Source organism: Notolabrus celidotus, chromosome 14 (assembly GCF_009762535.1).
Source record: "Notolabrus celidotus isolate fNotCel1 chromosome 14, fNotCel1.pri, whole genome shotgun sequence".
In the NCBI taxonomy this organism is placed as follows: Eukaryota; Metazoa; Chordata; class Actinopteri; order Labriformes; family Labridae; genus Notolabrus; species Notolabrus celidotus.
In genome coordinates, this window is record NC_048285.1 from 12,261,568 (window position 1) to 12,282,922 (window position 21,355).

The 21,355-nt window shown below is 39.6% G+C and overlaps 1 protein-coding gene across 1 annotated transcript in view; it reads left to right on the forward strand.

Annotated features, from left to right (window-relative positions):
- Nucleotides 1-21,355, forward strand: part of gucy1a2 (guanylate cyclase 1, soluble, alpha 2) — a 50,541-nt gene that overhangs the window by 16,732 nt on the left and 12,454 nt on the right. Inside the window, exons 3-7 of the mRNA XM_034701882.1 lie at nt 644-768; nt 3,459-4,369; nt 16,450-16,662; nt 17,146-17,418; nt 19,572-19,715. Of these exons, the coding sequence (XP_034557773.1) occupies nt 644-768; nt 3,459-4,369; nt 16,450-16,662; nt 17,146-17,418; nt 19,572-19,715 (1,666 nt within the window). The remainder of the gene's footprint in view (nt 1-643; nt 769-3,458; nt 4,370-16,449; nt 16,663-17,145; nt 17,419-19,571; nt 19,716-21,355) is intronic.

Genomic DNA, 21,355 nt, shown 5'->3' on the forward strand with positions numbered 1-21,355 from the left:
TCCTGCTTCCTGTTGTTTTTGGTCACCCAGACACAGCATGCACACATACAGACACACACTTTTACAATATGGACATGTTACTTCTAGTTGTGTCTCTCTAACTGTCTCTGCTGGATTTGGACCTCTGTGGTTTCTTCTTCTTCTTCTTTGACCATTTTCATTTCTTCTCCATCACACCTTCTACACCATCACCTGGTTTACATTTAGCAATCATACCTAACATAATCATCTCTGCTGGGGCCCACAGAAATGGTTTCTGCATGTCTCATTGGGAATGTGATTAAGTGACTTTGGACTAAATTAATCCAAAAAAGCAAATAAACCTGAGGACACATGATATTCCTTTTGTTCACCGGTACAATGACGCCTGTGGCCAGAGAATTTCTGGTCTACTTCCCAGACTAGATGAGCCTGTGCATCTATGGCTAAGGTGGCCTTGAGCTCATGTTTCTGTTGTTCTATCCAGCTGCTGCAGTGGCTCAGTAACAAACAAATATGAACCTTCAAACCAAATCATACACTTTGTGTCCTGAGCTGTGTTTCTTTCTAAATACTAAGGAAGCATGACAACCCTCAGCACCAAATATGCCTACCTTCTTCATGATAATTCCTTTAAATGATTGTTTTCTTTGTGTCTTGACAGGTGTCAGGAGGTAGCCAGCGAGGAGAGAAGAAAAGAGAGAAGAGAAGAGAAGTGTCCGTTCCTGGAAAACTCCGGCTCTGAAGAAGATGTCTTACAAATCCTACAATATATGGCCACCATTCTAGGTAAGTGTGGGGAGAGCAGTACTGTGTGTGTATGTGTGTGTGGTGAGAAAGGGATGTAAAAATAATTCTCACCCCTGTGTTTCTGGCTCTTTTTTCCTGTCAGAGCTTCAGACCGATTTTACTGTACCATGTTATTTTTATTGTGAGACACACACTGATTCTCTCATTTCCTCCCCATGGCTCTCCTTCAGTGTTGTTTGTTTAAGTGTATTTGTGTGTGTGAACACTTACAGAATTGCACAATTTATTCTCCAGAGCCCAGACCTCTTAAACAAATTGTAGACACTTTTAATAAAAAAAGGGAAATACAGTATCATGGCCTAGGTGGTTTGCATAAACTCAGACAGAAATATACAGCTATTTACAAATGCTTAAACACACACAAACAGTGTATGACTCACTCTTGAGGCTTACAAAGTCTCCCAGGCCTATCATGAAAAAACACACAGTCACACACAGTCACACACACACAAACACACACACTGTCCTGGTGAGTCACGCTGTACAGCTTTGTCCTCCCTCTGTTCCATCTAAGATCTCCTCCTGCCTCTTTCTACAGTCCTTAACCATCCTCTAGTCCTCCTTTTTTCTGTCCTGTCTCTCTCCCTGTCGAACTCTTCACTTTTACTTTATTTTAATTAACTACTCTGTCCTTCATTCCTGTTTGAAACCATGCTTCTGCCCTTTTTGTCTCAGCTTTCAATACTCTCTCTTTTCCTTCTTTTGCCCTTGCTTACCAACCTCTCCTTCACTCTCCATCTAACTTCCTCAGGTAGAATGTACACATATATAATGATAGTAGCAAGCTGAGCAGGTAGCATACGTATCTTTCTCCCCATCTTGGTTGAAGGGTCCATTAGGGGTGGGAATTGATAAGATTTTTTCAATGTCAATGCCATTGTCGATTCTGCTTATCAATCCAATTCCTTTTCAATTCTCCTAACGATTCCTGAGTATTTTTTGAGGGGAAAGAAAGTAGTTCTAAACAGTCTTCCACACCAAAAGGAACCATTTTATTTTTTCCAAAATTATGTCTGCACAACACTGAACATGAACATATTCAACTTGAACATACTGAACAATATGTTGACCTCATTCTCGGCCGTGTGAGTCTGGACGTGGCCCCTCGAGCCTGGATGAAAAGACTTTGAATTTGGAGAGGAAAAACGCTTTTCCTCTGGGGGTCATCACGGAGGTATTTTACACACTCTCGGTTCCAAACTTTCGGCCGCGTGAGTCCAGACGTGGACGTGGACCTTTAGCCTGGAGGAAAAACACTTTTCCTCTCCATGTTTCCTCGTGGTTGAAGGAGTTCTACGGCGCAGAGTATGTGACGTAATGCAACGTGCCGCGATGTGACCTGACGTTGTGCTGGGAAATGAATCGTTAAGAAGAATCGATAACATTTGAGGTGTACAATTCTGATGGAATTGATCAATTAGAACCGGTTCTAAGTCGTATCCGGTTTTCAATTCCCACCCCTAGTGTCCATACTTGCTTGGGGATCCCAAGGTTTCCCTGGCCAGACGGGATATGAAATCCCAGCAGCATGGTCTTGATCTGCCCGGGGATCTTCTCTCCATTGGATGTGTCTGAAATGTATCCACAGGGAGGCATCCAGAATGCTACTGCCAATGAAGGCATCTGTGCTCCATCTCCATCAACTTCAGTTACTGCAGTATTTGGGCCCTGGGCTCCTTCGTGATATCCATTTGTCTCTAAGGTTTAGCCCGACAATCCCTGCAAAGTAAATCCCTTTTGGCCACTTGTGTTTGCATTCTTTCAGTCACTTCAGTAAGACAACAGAACACATATAAACTGATGAATTGAAAGCTTCGTCCAAAGGATTTTCCCCCTCTTCACTTTAACAATAATAATAGGTGTATTGCTCACCTCACTGCTGACGCCAAAGCAATCTTGCTGTCTATCACTCTCTCATCTGGCCCTTTTCAACTGTGTGTGTCTTTCTCTGAGTGCTGTGCGTCATGGTTAACTGATCTGAGTTTATGAGTTCTGATTTTTAAAGGCGCATTGCACAACATATGTCTCTGACCTTGCGAATTGAGCTTTATGCTCTTAGTCACTGAGGTCGCTTTGTTTGGACACCTGTAGTGACACTGCAAGATAATCTGTCTATTTATGTTATTCAGGTATTTTTTGAAATGTCAATTTCAAAATTGCTATAATCCTTTAATCCTATTTTTTCTCAGTTGTTTTTCAGACAGCAGGCACATGATGTTTTTTTTATTTCAATATCTGTTTGTAAGCCTCAGATTAGGTCTTGATGTTTTGATGGTATGAAGACCAATTTTTTTATGTTTAAATGTTTGAAATAAGTTTTGGTTAATTTTAATATTTGCTAAAACATGTCTTGGCGCAAATCTAACACACGGATTCATGCAAAAGGCGGTTAAAACAGGACGCTGTTATGCACACCCAGATGGCTAAGTGGTTAAGTTCAGATTTCTGCATTAAGAACTAATGTACAAGTCTGCAGCATACTTAATAACGTCTTTTTAATCATATAATGTATTATGATTGATTTTGGCATTGCAGATTTTGTTTGTGTGACCATATATGTGCAGTTGAGGTGTATTATCATTGTTGTTTGGATCATAACTTGTTTTGATCCTCAGAAGAGTTCAGTTCTGCATTACTCACACAGATATTTTGCTCTTTCCTTCTCTCAGGAGTACCATTCTGTGAGCTGAGAGAGCACTTTGGAGAGGAGTTCTTTGGCCTTTGCTTTGAAGAAAATGAACGAGTTCTTCGAGCTGTTGGAGGCAACCTCCAGGACTTCTTTAATGGCTTTGACGCCATTTTGGAACACATTCGCACCTCCACGGGGCGGCGTGCCTCATCTGAGAGCCCCTCTTTCCAGTGCAAGGATCCCCAAGAGGAGGAGACAGGGAGAAGAAAATTGGACAAGGTCGGAGAGCGAGGAGACACAAGAGGGAAGGTGTTGCTTCTTCATTGTTTCAACCCGGCCCCAGTTGTTGGGTTGGTAATGCCTGGGCTGATCAGGGCTGTTGCCAGGCGGATTTTTCATTCAGAAGTTGAGGTAGAAGAAGTGCCACCTCTTACTCCCTTATTACCGAATGAAGATACAGAACATGCAGATGGTGACTCCACAACCCCCACACCGACTGCATCCCCCACTGGCTCACCCTCGTCATCCCCCTCCCCTCCGTCTCCTTTCCAAACCTCTGTACCCACAGTTTGCCTGTCCTTCCAAATCACAGAGATGTGTCCTCCTTCCCTTTCTTCTTTCCCAAATGCAAACGCTGGTCCCGTGTGCAACAAACGGCCCCCGCTTTCCCTCTCCACTAATCCCAGTGATCTGCGCATTGGCCTGGCCACGTTTTGCCGTGCCTTTCCGTTTCACCTGGTCCTTGGGCCTCGCATGGAGCTACTTCAGCTGGGAGAAGGACTGAGGAGACAGACTCGCATTGAGCCTCACCGCAGCTTCGCGTTCAGGGACTGTTTTGAGATTGTCTCACCCAAGATGGAGCCATCGTTCCAGGGCATCCTACTGAGGCTTGCATCCCCATTTACCATCCGGACCAGGCCTGATACTACACAGACGGGTACCAAGGAAAAGGTAAGGCTACAATACATAACAGATGACAGTGTTTCTCATATTCTCCTTAACACCACATAATATAGAAGATCACTGCAGCAACAGTTACAGCTTTGTAAAATGAAATCCAGCTAGAGTTTTATAGAGGCGGGTTGTTATTTTTCAAATAACAACTCCCTGAGATATGGCTTATGTCTCTGCACAACCCTAAGCCTGTGATGCTGCTGCATGGGGGGTTTGAGGTTTGAATTAGTTCCAATTTGCCAAAAAAGATCAATCAATCTGAGTTGTATGCTATATCCAGTTCTTTATTGATTGGATGGTATCCGCAGGCTGTCAGTGTCAGCACAGAACACCCTGATGCTAAACAGACCTGACAGAGAGGAGATTGATCAGTCCAGAGTGATCAGTGTGTGTATGTATGGTGGTGGTTTGAAAGTGTGAGTCCGGCTTTAACTGCAACAATAAAAATAGCGCAATTGAGTTAAAATTTTAGGCAATTAATGGCCTCTGATGAGAAGAGATATGCAATCTTTGATTCACTATAAATAGACCAGTCTCTGATAGGCATGGATATATTTGTTCCTGTAGAACCTGAAAAAGGTTCCGCTTGTAGCTGAACACAACATGTCATATTTGAAGTTCCTGTTTGTGGAGGCATTTGTGCTTATTCTGAGAGCAAAGCAAATGAGATATGGTTTGAAAATGACCAAAGCATCAATATAAGCAAAAGAGTCTGTGTAAGAATGGTGCAAAACGTAGGCTACCATACAATCAGTACTTGTAAACTGCTGTGACACATCAAAGAGGTGGATAAAAAACACAGGAAAATAAAAGATATCATTTTATTTATAGCATAGACAGTTATGACTTGGTTGAACGGCACCAAAGATCTTCAGCCAAAGGCAGATGGCAGGGTTAGAAACATCGTTCATGTCATGTTTCCGTCCTTGTCGTAGTGGTGGTAAATCTAGCCTTTGCCCTGGCACAGAAATAGAACCAACTGACAGCTAACACACTCACACTGGGCTCAGTCAAGTCAGAATACACTTTTCAAATGAATCCCAATGTGGATTATATCAAGTAATTTCTTTTTCTGCAGGATAGATGGTCATTTCAACTCCTTCAATTAGATTCAGGTTATGGAAGTGCAGAAGAAAATGTTATATGTATAAATCCTGGCTTCTTTGTACATTTTAGATAGTAAAGCAGGGATCAAAAGTGTGTGTCAAAAGTGGAAAAGCATGGACGATTCATTGCAAAATACTTTCTTTTTCATTCATCTGATCCCTTTCTCCACTATTTGATTCTCTACTACAGTTCTTGATAAGACACTCAGATTTTTCTGTTCCTTTTATGTGACTGGCTGATGACTTTTTGAAGAAACCAGCCAGTTACATATCGGTGGAGAGGGCAAAAATTGTGTAAGTGCAAGTACGAAGAAAAATTTCTTTGTTTATGTTATGTTATGTTATGTTATGTTATGTTATGTTATGTTATGTTATGTTTATGACGTTTTGTTTTTTCCCATGGGTTCTTGATAGTATCCTCTTGTATCCACAGTAAACAGTATGTTATCATTGCTGTAGTGACCATTTGTCATAAAAAAAACTCAAACTTTAACCAAACATAATCAAAGGGTCACTAATACACCATGGTGATGTATACAGGCAAATGAGTCCAATGTCCATGCAAAGGTTCAGCATCTCTTTATTTTTGACGGCAAGCAAGCAAACAATGAACAAAGAAAAATCACAGCTCCTGCTGCGTCTCTTGCGCTGGTAAAAAACCATAGGCCCACCCAGGTGCATGCTGGCCTTCTGCCACCTGCCTACCTAAATAACCTCAGGTGCCCAGAGTACTACCTAATCACCAAACAAACACAACAAACAAAATAAATATTATACAAAAAATCTAAACATACTATACAAGAGAAAAATATATCCCCAAATCTAACTTAAATTAACTAGAAAAAGAAAAGTTTAAATAAATCAAACAACTAATTCTACTTATTATTTGTAAACGAAATAAATGATTAAATACAAAAAGTTACAAATCGCTCCTACAGTTGCTTTTAAAATTTCTCAATTTGTTCAGTCCCATCTAAAAATAGCACACTTACACTAACATTGGTGTTTGGGTCAGACTTTCTTGAAATCGGCTAAATTGAGTGGTGAACTTGACCACTTTGCGACAGTTTATAGCCTAGATTCTATGCTGGTTCGGTGGCCCTTTTCTCAATACAGGGGCCAAGCTGGGATCTCCTGTGGGTAATACATGTACTATTGACAAGTACTTCATACAACCCCACTTACATTAAAACAAGATCCCCCCATGAACATTATGAAACTATTTAAAGAGTGATTTCTGTTCTGTAAGATTTTCATTAATCAGATGAAATCCCCTTTTTTCTTCTTGTTTTAATAATAATAATAATAATAATAATAATAATAATAATAATAATAATAATAATAATAATAATAACTTTATTTATATAGTACCTTTAAAAACAAATGTTTACAAAGTGCTTTGACAAGCCGAGTATGTTTCAATAACAAAGTAAACCTTTTGACAGACAGAGAGGAGGGTAGGAAATTTAACAATGCAAAACAAAATACAACGGAAAAGATTCAAAAGAATAAACGTAAATGAAACAGAATAAATTGGTGTGACGATAGACCAATAAATCATTGTTAGAGCTTTTTCAAAATAAATAAATAAATAACAATAAATAAAAATGGATAAGTAAATAAAAGCATGAAAGGACCATAAAGAGGTTTTCAGAATAAGAGGACGACATCACATCAGAGGAAATGGAAAAGGATAAATAAGGAACATTAAAATAATAAATGAAAAAATAAATAATCAAATAATAAATAATCAAATAAAATAATTGAATACAATTAGAAGCACAATTATTAGTTAGATACAAACTTTTAATTATAATAAATAATAATAAAAGCAGTTAAAAGGATGACGTCACATAAAAGCAAGTCTGTTAAAATGGGTCTTAAGAAGAGATTTAAATTATGTATTGGCAAGGTAACAGAAATAGATGACTGGAGCTTAAGTGTCCAGTCTCTGTGCAGTGACCCTATACTCACGTCTTTTTCTATCTCTCCCTCTATCTACGGAACAAAGCTTGTCAGAATACTCATGTGTGTGTCAGCGAGTCATGTCTGTATTATGTCACAGGTGATCACACCTGGCGGTGTTGCCCCTAACCTACAAACACCATACACGAGAAACTAGAAAGATTTGTTTGTTTTCTTTAATTTTCTATATAAGAATCTTGCGTCACCTGGACAGAGACACGGGACAGAGAGAGAGAAAGAAAAGGACAGGGCTGACATTTTCACTAGAAAGGGCAAAGAGAGAAGGCGACAGGCCAAGGTAAAGAGGCCACAAAGGAGCACTCCCCTGTGTTGCATAGTGTGTTTGTGTGTGTGCGTGTATTTTAGTGGTTTTGCAGTTTGACTTCTCTTTCCTTGCAGGGACGTTGGCTGTGCATGAGAAATCCAAAGACCTACTGAAAAGGTCACTTTGCATCTCTGTGTGTCTGCTCAGTGTGAACACTGTGGGGAGAGTACACAGGTTACTCTGTCAAGGTTCCTCCCTTACCAGCACCTAATCCTGTTCATGCCCCTTTCTCACAGCAGTATTAGATCAATTTGCAGGTTGAATAAGATGGAAAATACAGTAAATACAACCAAAGGCAGTTTGATCATATCATGCGGGAAGTGCTGAGTTGTTTGAACAAACCTACTCACTGATTTAACCTCTTCAGCTCCACTGACCTGATGGAGGTTGATTATTTGTGGGTCAGCATTGTTGGCAGTTGTTTACGAAAGCTGTGAGCAGAGCTGACCCGAGTTCAGAGTCAGCAGACACTCAGCTTTTACGTGTTTCATTGGTTGCCAGACAAAAATACACAAAGTAACGCCTTCACTGTTTGAGGTATGTGAAATTGGATGCTGACATTTTGTTTCTTTTTGAAAAACACAATGAGACATAAGTCAGAGGATTCATGAATCACAACACCTACTTCCACTGTTGTGATGCCACTGTTGTAAACATCTAAAAGTTCCCAAATTCTTTGGGTCATGGAGTCAAAAATCTGGTTAGGATTAGTCAGTGCTTTTTTCATAGCTGTGAAAAAGACTACATTGTCAGCATGTGTGAATGTTTGAACAGAAAAACAAACAAAGCAGGAGCCTTAGCCCAGACCAGCGGATGTTGATAGAATAGCATGAGTACTTAGATACAAATCCAGCTCTTCTTTGTGACAACTGTACGCCAAGTAAGTTTTCCTCGAAGAAGATTTTAAATCAGGAAGCAATACCTGCCTGGGGAACCATGGTGCTAAATTTTGCAATGTCATACTTGTAGTTTAGCAACCTTTATTGTATTTTATTTGAGGGTGCTGCTGAATGGGGTTTGTTTGTGTGTACATGTGTGCACCTGCGTGTCAGAGTACAAAGGGAATCTTGATGTTAGCACCCCCTTTGATCTGTCTCTAGATAAACCACTGATGTTCTGGTTTGTTTGTTCAGTAGAAAAGGGCTTTGAAAACCACTGCCCTCTCTGTGTCTGTGTAGTCATGATCAATTTACAAAACACAGTGGAGGAAAAAACAAGGAAGGACGAAATAAGTGTAAATAATGAGCATTAAAAACTATATTTAGTTTTGTTGTTGGTACAACTATAAAAAGGGGAAAATTACCTGTTCATAACAATTAGTAGGAACAGTATTGGCTAGCAGCATGTGAGCTTTATATACCCAGAGAGCAAGTGTTGTTGTGGGAATTAGGGATGGGCATTTCAAGCCAAAATACTATTCGATAATCATACACACAAACCTGCCCCATTAACAGCCTGTTTTTGTGGCAGTCAGGTTAACAAGCATTAGGACGAGGTGCTGCTAGTAGCAGACACTGGCGGACACTTTCAGCGTCTGTCTCAATCTTTACGTCGTAGTTTCTGTAATGCAGCAGCGTGGCATGTATGTTTACATTTTACAGCCATGCTCAGTCTCTGGAATTACATGTGTGAGATTCAGAAAATGAGAAAGTTGCTGCGACTGTCGCGAAGGTTTTCTTCTTCTTTTGCCATTTAATGCAGTTAGCATTCTTCATCTGCTGTCACGTAATGCTGTTAGCAAACAGCTTTGAGACGCTCTATAGGGCAGTGTCTGGCAGGAATACCATATTACAACCAGGTACCGATAAAAACGATGAAAATTTGTACTTTTAAAATGAGAAAAATATTCAAAGTAACTCTTAGATTTTTACAAAGTGAATGAATATTCTAAAATTCTAAAATCCAAAAATCATTGCCCATCCCTGATGGGAATATGTTGAATTTGAGCAGTATGTAAACATTTATCACCTGGTGTGATCCTCTGCTCTGAACAAATGCTTTCAATTAGTATCATTTAATTTTTACCAACTGATTACATATAAGTAGGGATGTCCTGATCATGATCTCAACTATTGGATCAGAGCCGATCTCGTTGTTTTTGAATTGATCGGTGATTGGCAGTTGAGCTGATCATCTCATCCGATCATTTATGTCAGCTGTCACTGAACACAACTTGCAGATGGGACATTGATGTAGAACTCAAACCATGATTTAAATTTTATAGTAGAACTCACTTGCGAACCGCCAGACACGACACAGAAAAAGCATCTGCTATACGCACCCTTCAGTAACTCTCCAGGATATGGTTCAAAAAGGTGAAAACATAAACCAAGCACAAGACAGTGTTACCTGTGTGTTACATTAACATTAGCAACCTTGTGGTTAGTGGGATCTGCAGTTCTCTATAGCGGCATGCAACCGGGTGTATTTCGCTTTCGCTCTCACTCCCAATATTTACATTCTCCGTCTCACAGCCGGATGCTGCCATTGTGAATCACGCATTGTCTCGTGAGAGATTTGTTCATTGCCAACTCGGATTTAAGCATGCTGTAATGTATGCACACATATTTCGTGGGTCTCATACAGCAGTGCTTGTAAAACAGATTAGGAGTTTTACAACAATGCTAGCTGGATTAAGTTGAATGAAATAAACATTAGACATATTTGAGTTATTTTTTTGAATTACTTATTTTTGTTAAAGGAAAAAAAACAGTGTGCAGCTCAACTCTCTTTCCTTCTGTGCAACTGTTTTTTAGGCAAACTGAAGTATTGGATCAGGACATCCCTACATATAAGCATTTTTACCTCTCGCTTGCATACATCTCGCGATATCACTACTGCTTATTTGATAAAAAGTGATAAACCCCTGACTGAAGCCTCATCAGAAAAATCTTACAACAGTTTCTTTTTTTTTGTAAAACTGTAGCATCAGCGTCTACTGACTCTATTACTGGAACATGAAGGTAGAATGCTGTGATGCAGTGTTCATCTGGCCTACATTCACTGTGTTTAGTGTCTTTAGTGTATGTTTTACTGTAAGAATTTTGAACAATATCTCAAGGGTCTTACGAGATAAGAACATGGCAACATTGTGTAAGCATGTTTTTGTGTGTCTGTGTGAGAGAGAGAGAGAGGGGGGGTGAGAGAGGCTGACTCATTGACTCTTTGCTGCTCAGTGCTTGTTCATGCAAATGAGAGTCTGTCGACATGCCAGAGTCTGCTCACAAAAGACAATCCATTAGCTGTCCACCTCTTGCTGTCCTTCTCTCATCTCTCTTTCTTGTTCCTTGTTACTATTTTTCATGTCCAACAGTCTCAGTCGCCCATCTCTCCTTTCTCGTCCCCTTCTCTTCCTGCCTCGAATTCCGCCTCTGGCCCTTATTCCTGTTCTATCCTCTTCTCTTCTCCCTTCCCACTGGTCACTGTCCATGACCATGACCAGCTGAATCTGTATATTTCACTTCAAATCCTTATCAATAAAATGAGGAAATCACTAGTTATGCTGCTCAGGCCTTGCTATCATAAGATACAAATAGCTTTTACATGGGCTTGTTTACTATAATACAAACCTCAATCATGCAATCACACAATATACAGATAACTGCACATAGATTTACCACAAGGAGTCAGATTGGAGAAGACAGTCCTGTTGAGATCAAGCGGCAAACCTCTGTCTGCGAGAATTCAAGCCAATGCGGAAGTGTTAAAAACTGCATTTTCTTGAGTGTCCGCTTGAGGCTTGCGCCGGAAGTGCCGGAAACCACATACACACTAATTCAAAAAAGCCGATTCTTACAGCAGAAATAAACATGTTTACAGCCTGGTACCAAAAACAAGTGTAGTCTAGATAGCTCATTTCTTGATCCGCACACATTGTACAGGGGGTGAACTTTTTCATAACGTTGCAATTTCCAGGCTATCAAGATTACACGTTTTCCATTATGAGAGGCATAGCCGACTTGATTCACAGACGGGAACGCTGTAGCTGTTGGCTGGGAGGCTCAAAGCCCACCTCTTTACCTCACACTAGCTAGACAGCAGTTATGTTGACTTCAGCATATCCAATATGGCTCCTGCAGACGATTGGCTTCTTCAGAAACAGATAAGTGACGTCACAGATACTACGCCCATTATTTATACAGTCTATGGTTGAGATGTCAAAGTTGGTCCACTGAAGTAATGATTCTTCAGCATTTGTGTGAGTAAATTATTAAATTTGAAAACAACATCAGATTTGTATTTAGCAGACATTTGTATAACAAAAATTAAAAAAGCAGTCTTTGTCTAAATAGTACAAGTATGAGTAAAATGACTGGGTGAGATCATTTTTTGATTGTTTTGACTCATCTACTGAAAGGATAAACATTGTACATTTTCTATTTGCAGAGCTGCCTTGATAAAATATTATTTTCTTGTGGTGGCCTTGAACAAGGACTCAGTGTAAGCGTACCAAACTAGTACAAAGAGGAATCACTACTACATGCTGGTCTCTCCTTTAGTTTGGTGTGCTTTTTATCAGGTACCTCCCTAAAGTTCAGTCATGCCTACTTATTGCACTGTTGCTTCTTTCTGACCTGGCTGTCATCACCTCATGTTTCCTTTTCTTTATTTTGATACCCTCTTTGTTCATCCATCAAGCTCTTCATAAACTATCACTAGTTCTCGTGATCTCCCCCATTCTTTCCTTTTTTTAATTCAGCCTTCCCATTACACTTTTTCTGTCTACCATCTATCCTGCCCTCCCCCTCATTGAGGCCTCCTTCCCTAACCACCTCAGTATGTTCCTTTTGCCTTTCCATCTTCCTTCTTCCTTTTTCACTCACCTCCTCTGCCTCTGTGCTGCTGTGATGACAGAGATGCAGGCAGCAGGAGAGGAGAGTGCTGAGTTAAAGAGAGACGCACAAGTAGGCCAACACAATTGCCTCCAGGGATGTGGGCTTGTGTGTGTCTATCAATGTTTATATGTGTGCATCAGTGTGTGTCTGTGACAGAGAGGGACAGCAAATATGAGTGACTGAGAAATAGAGACTCTGAGGGCAAGGTGGTGTGGCACTATAATTATGCTTACTGTACATGAATATAAGGCCACTTTGACAGTTTGTTTTCCTCAGGTCGACCCGGCTGGATGTGTTTTCAGATTAGAATGTTTGAAAGTTTTATGTGAATGGCAAGTTTCAAAGGGTACGAAGTTATTGTACTGACAAATCACTGAGGCACATAAACCATAGCAGCCTCATTCCATATTATCTCACATGTTTGTTCCTTTACTGACTGTACAATTCATCACTCAACATGGATTTGCAATCACACTTTTTTAAGCCACATGTCAGTTGTCCCAAAACATCAAAACTCTTTGAGTTTTCTTATTTGTATTTGATATTAAATTCAACATCATATTAACCAAAGTTGTTGCTGATGTCTCTGAAAGTGATAAAACAAAGTTAAAGGATCAGTCAGATCATTTTAAAGCATAACTTTTCTATATTGTACCTAAGTCACACATAAATGATGATCAACTTATACAAATGCTGCACAGTTTGAAAAAAAAATGTAACTTATGTTTTGGGTATTCTGCCTTTTTTATTGGATAGGACAGCTGGAGAGAGTCAGGAAACATCGGGAGTAGAGAGTGGGGGAAGACATGCAGCAAATGGTAGAGGTCGGGAGTCGCTGCGACGAGGACTATAGCATTGGGCGCACGCTTAGACCACTAAGCCAGGGGCGCCCCCAAAGTTTAAATCGGAAATTACTTCAATAACATGGGAGATGAATTTTGAATCCAAGCTTGACTTGAAATAATAGTTTAATTTATTAGGCTCTTATAAGTAAATATATGCTCTCCTGACCTGTGTCTCAGAGGGTCTAAACACACAGTTTCCCACAAACATCACACCTATTCTTCTCAGTCATATTGTAACCAAGCAGCAACCTCCGGCCGCGAGAATTTAAGCCAATGCGGAAGTGCTAAAAACTGCAGTTCATCAAGTGTCCGCTTGAGGCTGGCTCCAGAAGTACTGGAAACCACATACACACTAATTCAAAAAAGCCGATTCTTACAGCAGAAATAAACATGTTTACAGCATGGTACAAAAGACGAGTGTAGTCTGGATAACTCATTTCTCGATCGGCAAACACTGTACGACAGCAGTTAGTTTGTTTGACTTCAGCATATTCAATATAGCTCCCGTAGATGATTGGCTTCAAAACAGCCCTTCAGGAACAGATGGGTGACGTCACAGATACTACCTCCATTATTTGTACAGTCTATGATTGTAACCAAGGTATTACTAAATGTACCAAATTCTTTCACAACTGATCTGATTAATATCATAAATAGATGTGACAAAAAGTGTTTCACAATCAGCCCTCATGATGCCATCAGTCTATTTTCATATGAACATGCACTTAAAGGAACCATAGCAGCAGGACTTGTCATAATTCAGGTGTGCCAAACAACCAATAGTCACTTTTTGATTGAGTATTAAACTCATCCTGTGAAGCTTTTGATGGTTCATTGTGACTTAAGAAAAGAAGCTGACAGACATTCCACAGGTGTTGATGTATATGCGATTCAGTTATTTAAACCTGACATGTTGCACTACTTCACAATCTCCAGAAATGTATGCCACAACCATCCCAATTATTATATTTTGGCCTGTTAAATATGTCTTACATATGTCAGCATGTGCCTTTTGAAGTGGGTGTACTCAAATGGCTACCTCTTGAACTGTGATACGACTCCAAGGAGTAGCACAGCATGTGGCAGCACGTACAGATGTGAGGCATACAGTAGGCAACTGTGAATTTAGTGTAACGTAGGGTGAAAATAGATGCGTCTGTGTGTTTGAGTGTGCGTGTTCTGGGTCACACCATGTTGTGTTTCAGGAAATGTTGTGTCTTGAACTTGGACCCTGTGGATTGCAGTCTGCATCTGTGCATTGTGTGTTGAATGTGTGTTTGTATGTGTGTATGTATGTCAGTGTTCCTGAGAAACAGACAGGCAGTGGTAGAATTTGTGTCTCACTGTTGGGTGTATAGTGTGTGTTTGTGTGCACAGAAAATATTGTGTGTGCTCATATCTATGTGTTTGTGTGTGTGTGTGTGTGTGTGTGTGTGTGTGTGTGTGTGTGTGTGTGTGTGTGTGTGTGTGTGTGTGTGTGTGTGTGTGTGTGTGTGCGCGGGCTGTATGTATTATGCAGACCTAGGAGAGCCTTGTGCTATAAATAAAACAGGGCTGCAGTGTGCTCACTGGCGGAATAATCTTTCTGACACTATGGAGAAAGAGAGAGAGGGAGACGTAATGCAAGAGACAGAGTGAAGAGCATAGGGACAAAGAGAGGCAGGAATGAAGGACAGATAAAGATGGAGAGAGAGAGCTGGAAAAAAGAAACTTAAAAAGGGATGAAGCAAGAACTAAGCAGGGGAGGGAGGAATCATGTCGAGGAAGACGAAGAAGATTGGCTTATCCATGAGGCTTCTCGTGGAGGTAGTTACCCTTGTGAAATAGCCAAGATTCATATTCAGAAGGGGAGTAATGCCTCTCCTTAACATCTCCTAGGGTAATCAGCAATCCATCCCAGTTTCAATCCCTCTGCAAGAGGCTGCCTGCTTTGTTTGTATTCCTCACACCTATTCGAAAGATACTCAGCAGGTGCTGCACGTTGACTTGTCATGGTTTACAAAATGTCAAGAAGCCAGTGTAACCAATTCTTAATCATACTTCGCAGCTACTGCTGGCTTGAAACTGCAAACCCTTGTAAGTTAATGTCATTTAAGAGTACCGTGTGACCTCTTTTACTCATACGATTGTGACGTTGTTTTCTTCAGTTGTGTTTGTACTCACTCAAATACAAATTCTTCAATGACATTACATATGCATGATCACAGCTCATGCTTTGTTGCTGGAGGACATTTGGACTCGCTGTGTGATTCAGACCAGTGACATTTTGATGATGACAGGATTTTGTTCATAATAATTAGGTCATCAGTTTACCCAGTACTTTGTACTGGTCAGCATGCATTAGATAATGGATTTGACTGCATACAATTCAGAGTTAGTTAAATTAGAGTTACATGTGTTGTTGTTATTATAGGCAGGATAGGGCAACAAAGTAAGCCTGTATGTGTGTGTGAATGGATGTATGCGTGTGTGTTATTGTTTACATGAAGGCACATAAGCACTGAAAGGTATGATTGTGTTTTCCCTGCTTTGAATAAAACATAACAGTCATATGCAGCAGACATGGTTATATATAGGTACAATATGGACTGACTGTGTAACTCTTTGTTATAATGACTTGTTCCTAAATTAATGTGTTGTATTTCTTTCATTTTTCCCCCAATATTGGCACATTTTAGGATACATATTAAAAGGAAAAAACTTCCTTCAATACCCGAGCTTTCCATGAAATAATCGAAAAGTAATTGAAGTATGAATACATTTGTAGTCTATTGTTTTCATAACAGTATTTGTGGAAAAGTGAATGTCAGTCAGACAGGATATCTACAGTAAAAAGGCACACTTTATTGGAATCTAAATGAACACCTGTCTAGATCTTCAAATATGTTTACTCTCTTCTGCCTCAATATCTTTCTTCATTTAATTAGAATGTTGTATGTTTGCACTTACTGAAATACAATTGATTGTACAAAAACTCCCATTGTATTTCTCTCCCTGCCAGGTCATGGAATTAAAGGGTCAGATGATCCATGTGCCTGAGTCATGCTCCCTGATGTTTCTGGGCTCCCCACGTGTTGATAAGCTAGAGGAGCTGATGGGAAGGGGCCTCCACTTGTCAGATATCCCCATCCATGATGCCACGCGAGACGTTATCCTGGTGGGGGAGCAGGCCAAGGCCCAAGACGGTTTAAAGAAGAGAATGGACAAACTTAAGGTAAAATAGTTACAAATGTTTTGGTTTAAATATTTACAGAATGAGAGAACTGAGAGAACTCAATGTTTTAGCTGATTTGATAAGTAGTGATGTATGTTTGAATCTGTATTAGCTGTAGGAATGTCATTCATGGGACAAACAAACAGATTCCATGAGCATGTCTTTAAATCTTGACCCAGCCCAATGCATCTGCATCTCTGTTTTAAGTATATCTCAGTGACTAGCTTGTATGAACAATGGTATAGCACTTCATCAGACATATTTGAAATCAGGAAGCTTTCCTATGCACAAAAATAAGTGTATGCAGATATACATGCCCAAAAATAAATCAAATTAATACGTGAATACATTTACATGCACCAGCAGTTTTAATTTGGCGCAGTACTCCCACATCTCGGCTTCATTGTCACCAGTGTATTCATCAGAGCAAAGCGCGCAGAACAAACCTTGTTAATCTTTCTCTCCTCTTTCCCCGAAACCCAGGCCACATTAGAGCGGACTCACCAGGCACTAGAGGAGGAGAAGAGGAGAACAGTGGACCTTCTTTATTCCATATTTCCTGGTGATGTGGCACAGAAACTGTGGCAGGGTCAGCCAGTGCCAGCTCGCAAATTCGATGATGTCACTATGTTGTTCTCGGACATTGTGGGCTTCACTGCTGTTTGTGCGCAGTGCACACCCATGCAGGTTATCTCCATGCTGAATGAGCTTTACACACGCTTTGACTACCAGTGTGGCATTCTGGATGTGTATAAGGTCAGTCGGCAGAAAAACACTTTCTTCACCTGTTGACAAAATATGATGTCTTATAATTCAAAAATGTGTTTCTAAACTGTGCAACAACAAGATATCAGTTAGGGAGGCAGTGTGATGTGACAAGAAGGCTAGAGCGTCTCATGGATTAGAAAAATCTGATGGCTTCATTGGTTTATGTACAAAATGAGGTCATCATTAAAGATAATTTTTTCCAGGAAGTTACAGGAGGATAGGATCATTAAGTGTTAACGGTTGTGTGAGATCAGCTTTAGGGTGTGTGCTGAATACACTTGCTTGTCTGCACTGTCGTTTGTGTCTGTGCATGTGTTGTGGAAAAAGTAACTGATTAATGGCAAGTCTGTGGGAGCTTACCAGAGATGTGTCAATATTGTCCATGTGACAGTGGGGCTGTAGTCACTCTCTTCACTATGTTACTTCACTACTGTTGTTCCCTCATCTTTACACTCTGTTATCAGATCAGTATTTCTTGTAGTTTTGACTCTATCCTCCTTTGCATCATTTCATCCTCACCATTGTCATCAAAATGTCCTTCTATTTAATTACCTCATCTCAACATACACCTGCCACTCTCCCTTAAAAACACACTTTCCCTCTGTCTCAAAAATGTCTCTTACAAGAAGAGATACACAGAGCAAGAGAGAGGGATTGAAAGTATGTTGTAGGATTTATGTGTAGCAGTTGAAGAGTAAGTATTTGTGTAGAAAAGAGAGCAGGAACAGGAGAGACATGGAGAGGAGATTGAGGCACCCATATGTTGCCATTGTCATGGTTACTGTGGAAATCGTTTAGCCCATGTCAGGCTTAAATGAGAGCAGTTTGTCTCGTGTTTTCCTCCTTCCTTCTTCTCTTCATCCACTATCCTATTCTTTCTTCACAAGGACTTCCTGTTTCACTCACAATAATTATAAATATTCTTGACAGTGGTCCTGTTACGTAGCTTTGTTCATATGTGCTCATTTTAATTTTGTTTGAAAATATCTTATTTCTTGCATTCTCAACGTATAATTTTCCTTGTTAAATTAGCTTGTTCTAAACCTAAAATACCTCCAAACCAGCTCTTTGTCCTCTGTTCCTTTAATTTAGCTTTTGTTTCTCCCAACCTGTTTTTTATTCTTCCACATAAACTGAGGCTGCACTATATTCATGATGTGACACACCAGCTCCTCCAAAACATTGAAACCAAATCCGCTGGAACACAATATGTAAAATAACATATCAGGGCTGCACAATACATTTTAACAACATTACCTCAATAAAAAAATGAACATTATTTTGTGTCAGAAACAAGTGCTTACTCACACAGCATGTGTACATTGTACCTTTCAGATGAAGATCTGGTTATAATGACCATGTTTTCAAATTTTTTGATATAGAGATGAAGCTGAAGCTAGCCATCTGCTACACTCATATTAATTGGTACAAACGTGTTGTTGAAAAATAACTGCTTTCTGAATTTATTTTGGATTGAGGAGGAACGTTTTGCACATCCGAATGTTGACAAAAAGACATCAGATCTGTGAGCATTAACCAATGTGTTCTCTTTGATATTTGCTTCACACTTCATATCATCCCAATATTGACCAATGCAATTGCACATCACACATTTTCCTTAAATCACGCAGGTCTAATAAATGTAAAGGCCTAAACCAAACAGCCAAACTTTATATGCAATGCTATTCTTAGTTCATTACAAATAAACTAACATGAACCTACTTGTCATGCCCTTCCTAAATACTGTAAAGTTTAACCCACTCTGAGGAAACAGTAACAGACACATTCAAAGGGATAAGTGTGCTAAGGGATTTGTGTGTCTGCAAGTGTTTGTGTTTTCCATGCTTGGGTTTCTTGGCTTGTCAGACTGGGTCAGAAGCAGAGCAAGCTGCCATAAGTAGCTTTATCCAGATTCTCTGAAAATGTTCACCAACTCCTGCTGTGAAGGATGTAGGCCAAGAGAGAGACACACACAGATACTGCACCTCTTATATAACAGGAGGAATGAAGGAGTGCTTTTAATTTCTACTACTAAGTGCAGCTGGTATGAGTTATTGAATGGCTACTTGGTTTCACACATCAAAATGTACTCACACTTATTCATTTCAGTTTCTGCACCTCCTCCTCTGTTTCTCAAACAGATCGAGACAATAGGTGATGCCTATTGTGTGGCAGGAGGACTTCACAAGAAGGTTGACAGTCATGCAAAGCCGATTGCTCACATGGCTCTGAAGATGATGGAACTTTCTGAAGAAGTGCTGACACCTGATGGGAGACCTATAAAGGTGGGTTTTTATTCATACCCCTGAGCACGAATAGACAACTTCTCTTTCTTTACATTTAGAAATGTAGCTTTAATTCTACGTTTTGTTACAGTCATTTGTGCATAAAAACAACACATGCTCCATTCTCTTTTCTAATGTTCATATTACCTCCTTTTTTTTTTTTTTTTTTGCTGTATTTTGGCCTCCTTTACATCTGTGGATGTTGAAGATGTATCACATTTTGCTTGTGTTGCTACTCCACTTTTTGACAGGCTGATTATTCATGTCTTATTTTGCATTTAGATATTTTTCCAGACTAATTGCCCTTTGATCTCTTGTTAAATTTAAATGAGTCATAATCTTTGTCTGACTCCTGCGTGTTTTGCACACTGTACTGTGAGTCTGAGATTGGGTGCAAATCCAAATGAAAGATCAGCTTATATTTGCCCCTAAAAAAGGTTAATTGTCCAGCTTCTCAAATCCAATTCAAAATAAGCTTTGAGAGTGCGGTGCTTGTGTGGTATCTTATTTTTACACATGAGCGTTTGATTATGACTGATTGGGCGGTTTGTAACTACTTTTCACAAAGTGTAAAGAAATGCATCAATTCGTTTATCATGTGCTCCACACTGAGCTGCCACTTCAGTTTGAAAATGCTTTCTCAGAGTGTTTATATTGAGCAATCTTTTGAGAAACATCATGTGCTACTTTGAAGGACACAACATGAATACATTTTTGAGCATATCACTGAGATTTATTCAACATTACAAAAGATTAACGTGGCATAGTACTAGGGTTCCAAAGGGGTGGAAAAATGCCGGAAAGTTTCCGGTAAATTTCGATGGGAAGTTAAGCTGGGGAATTTTGGAACTATTCCAAATTGGAAACTTTCCATGGGAAAATATGGGAATTGAGGGTGATGTAATGGAAAGGAATCATATCTAAGCATAAATATCTTTTTTGTCATAAGCAGACATCTTTCCAAAATAATACAATTTATTAAGTAGAACTTTATCAAGTGTTAAATATTTTATTGAACAATCAATTCTTTCATTGAAGAACAAAAACATGAATGTTGAGTTAAATATTACTCATACCCCCGACCCAACCCATTCAAAAATTAACAGAAATGCAATCCAAATAAAGTCCCATTAGAAATGTTCAATGAAAAGAGCCACTCTCCCTCCAAAAAAGTCCCATTCAACATGCAAATAAAAAAAGCATCTTCCCTCAAGCTTCTCAAGCCTAACCTCTGCAGGATTCTAGAAATCATCTTTGCATGTGATGGAGGAATGCACAGTGCATGTAGGGGGCGTGGTCTTATAGCAGTGTGCTATATACATGTGATTGAGGAATAGCATAGATAGTCAACTGTACTTGCATAAAATCTGGGTGTTTTAGTCAGGATTATGCTAAAATATATTTTCCCTAACTATATTTAAGTTCCCTATTAAGAGCCAACCTTCAATTTAGTAAATTCCTGGTTTATTCCCATAAACTCCCGTTAATTCCCATGGAAAGTTTCCAACTTTGAAAATTCCCTGAATTTTGCAACACTTCATATTACCACCTGTTAACACAAAGAAACACTTTGTTTAGGAGACAAATGTATCAACTAGTGTTGTATTACAACTTTCCTAAGACAGTATTGTGATAATGTG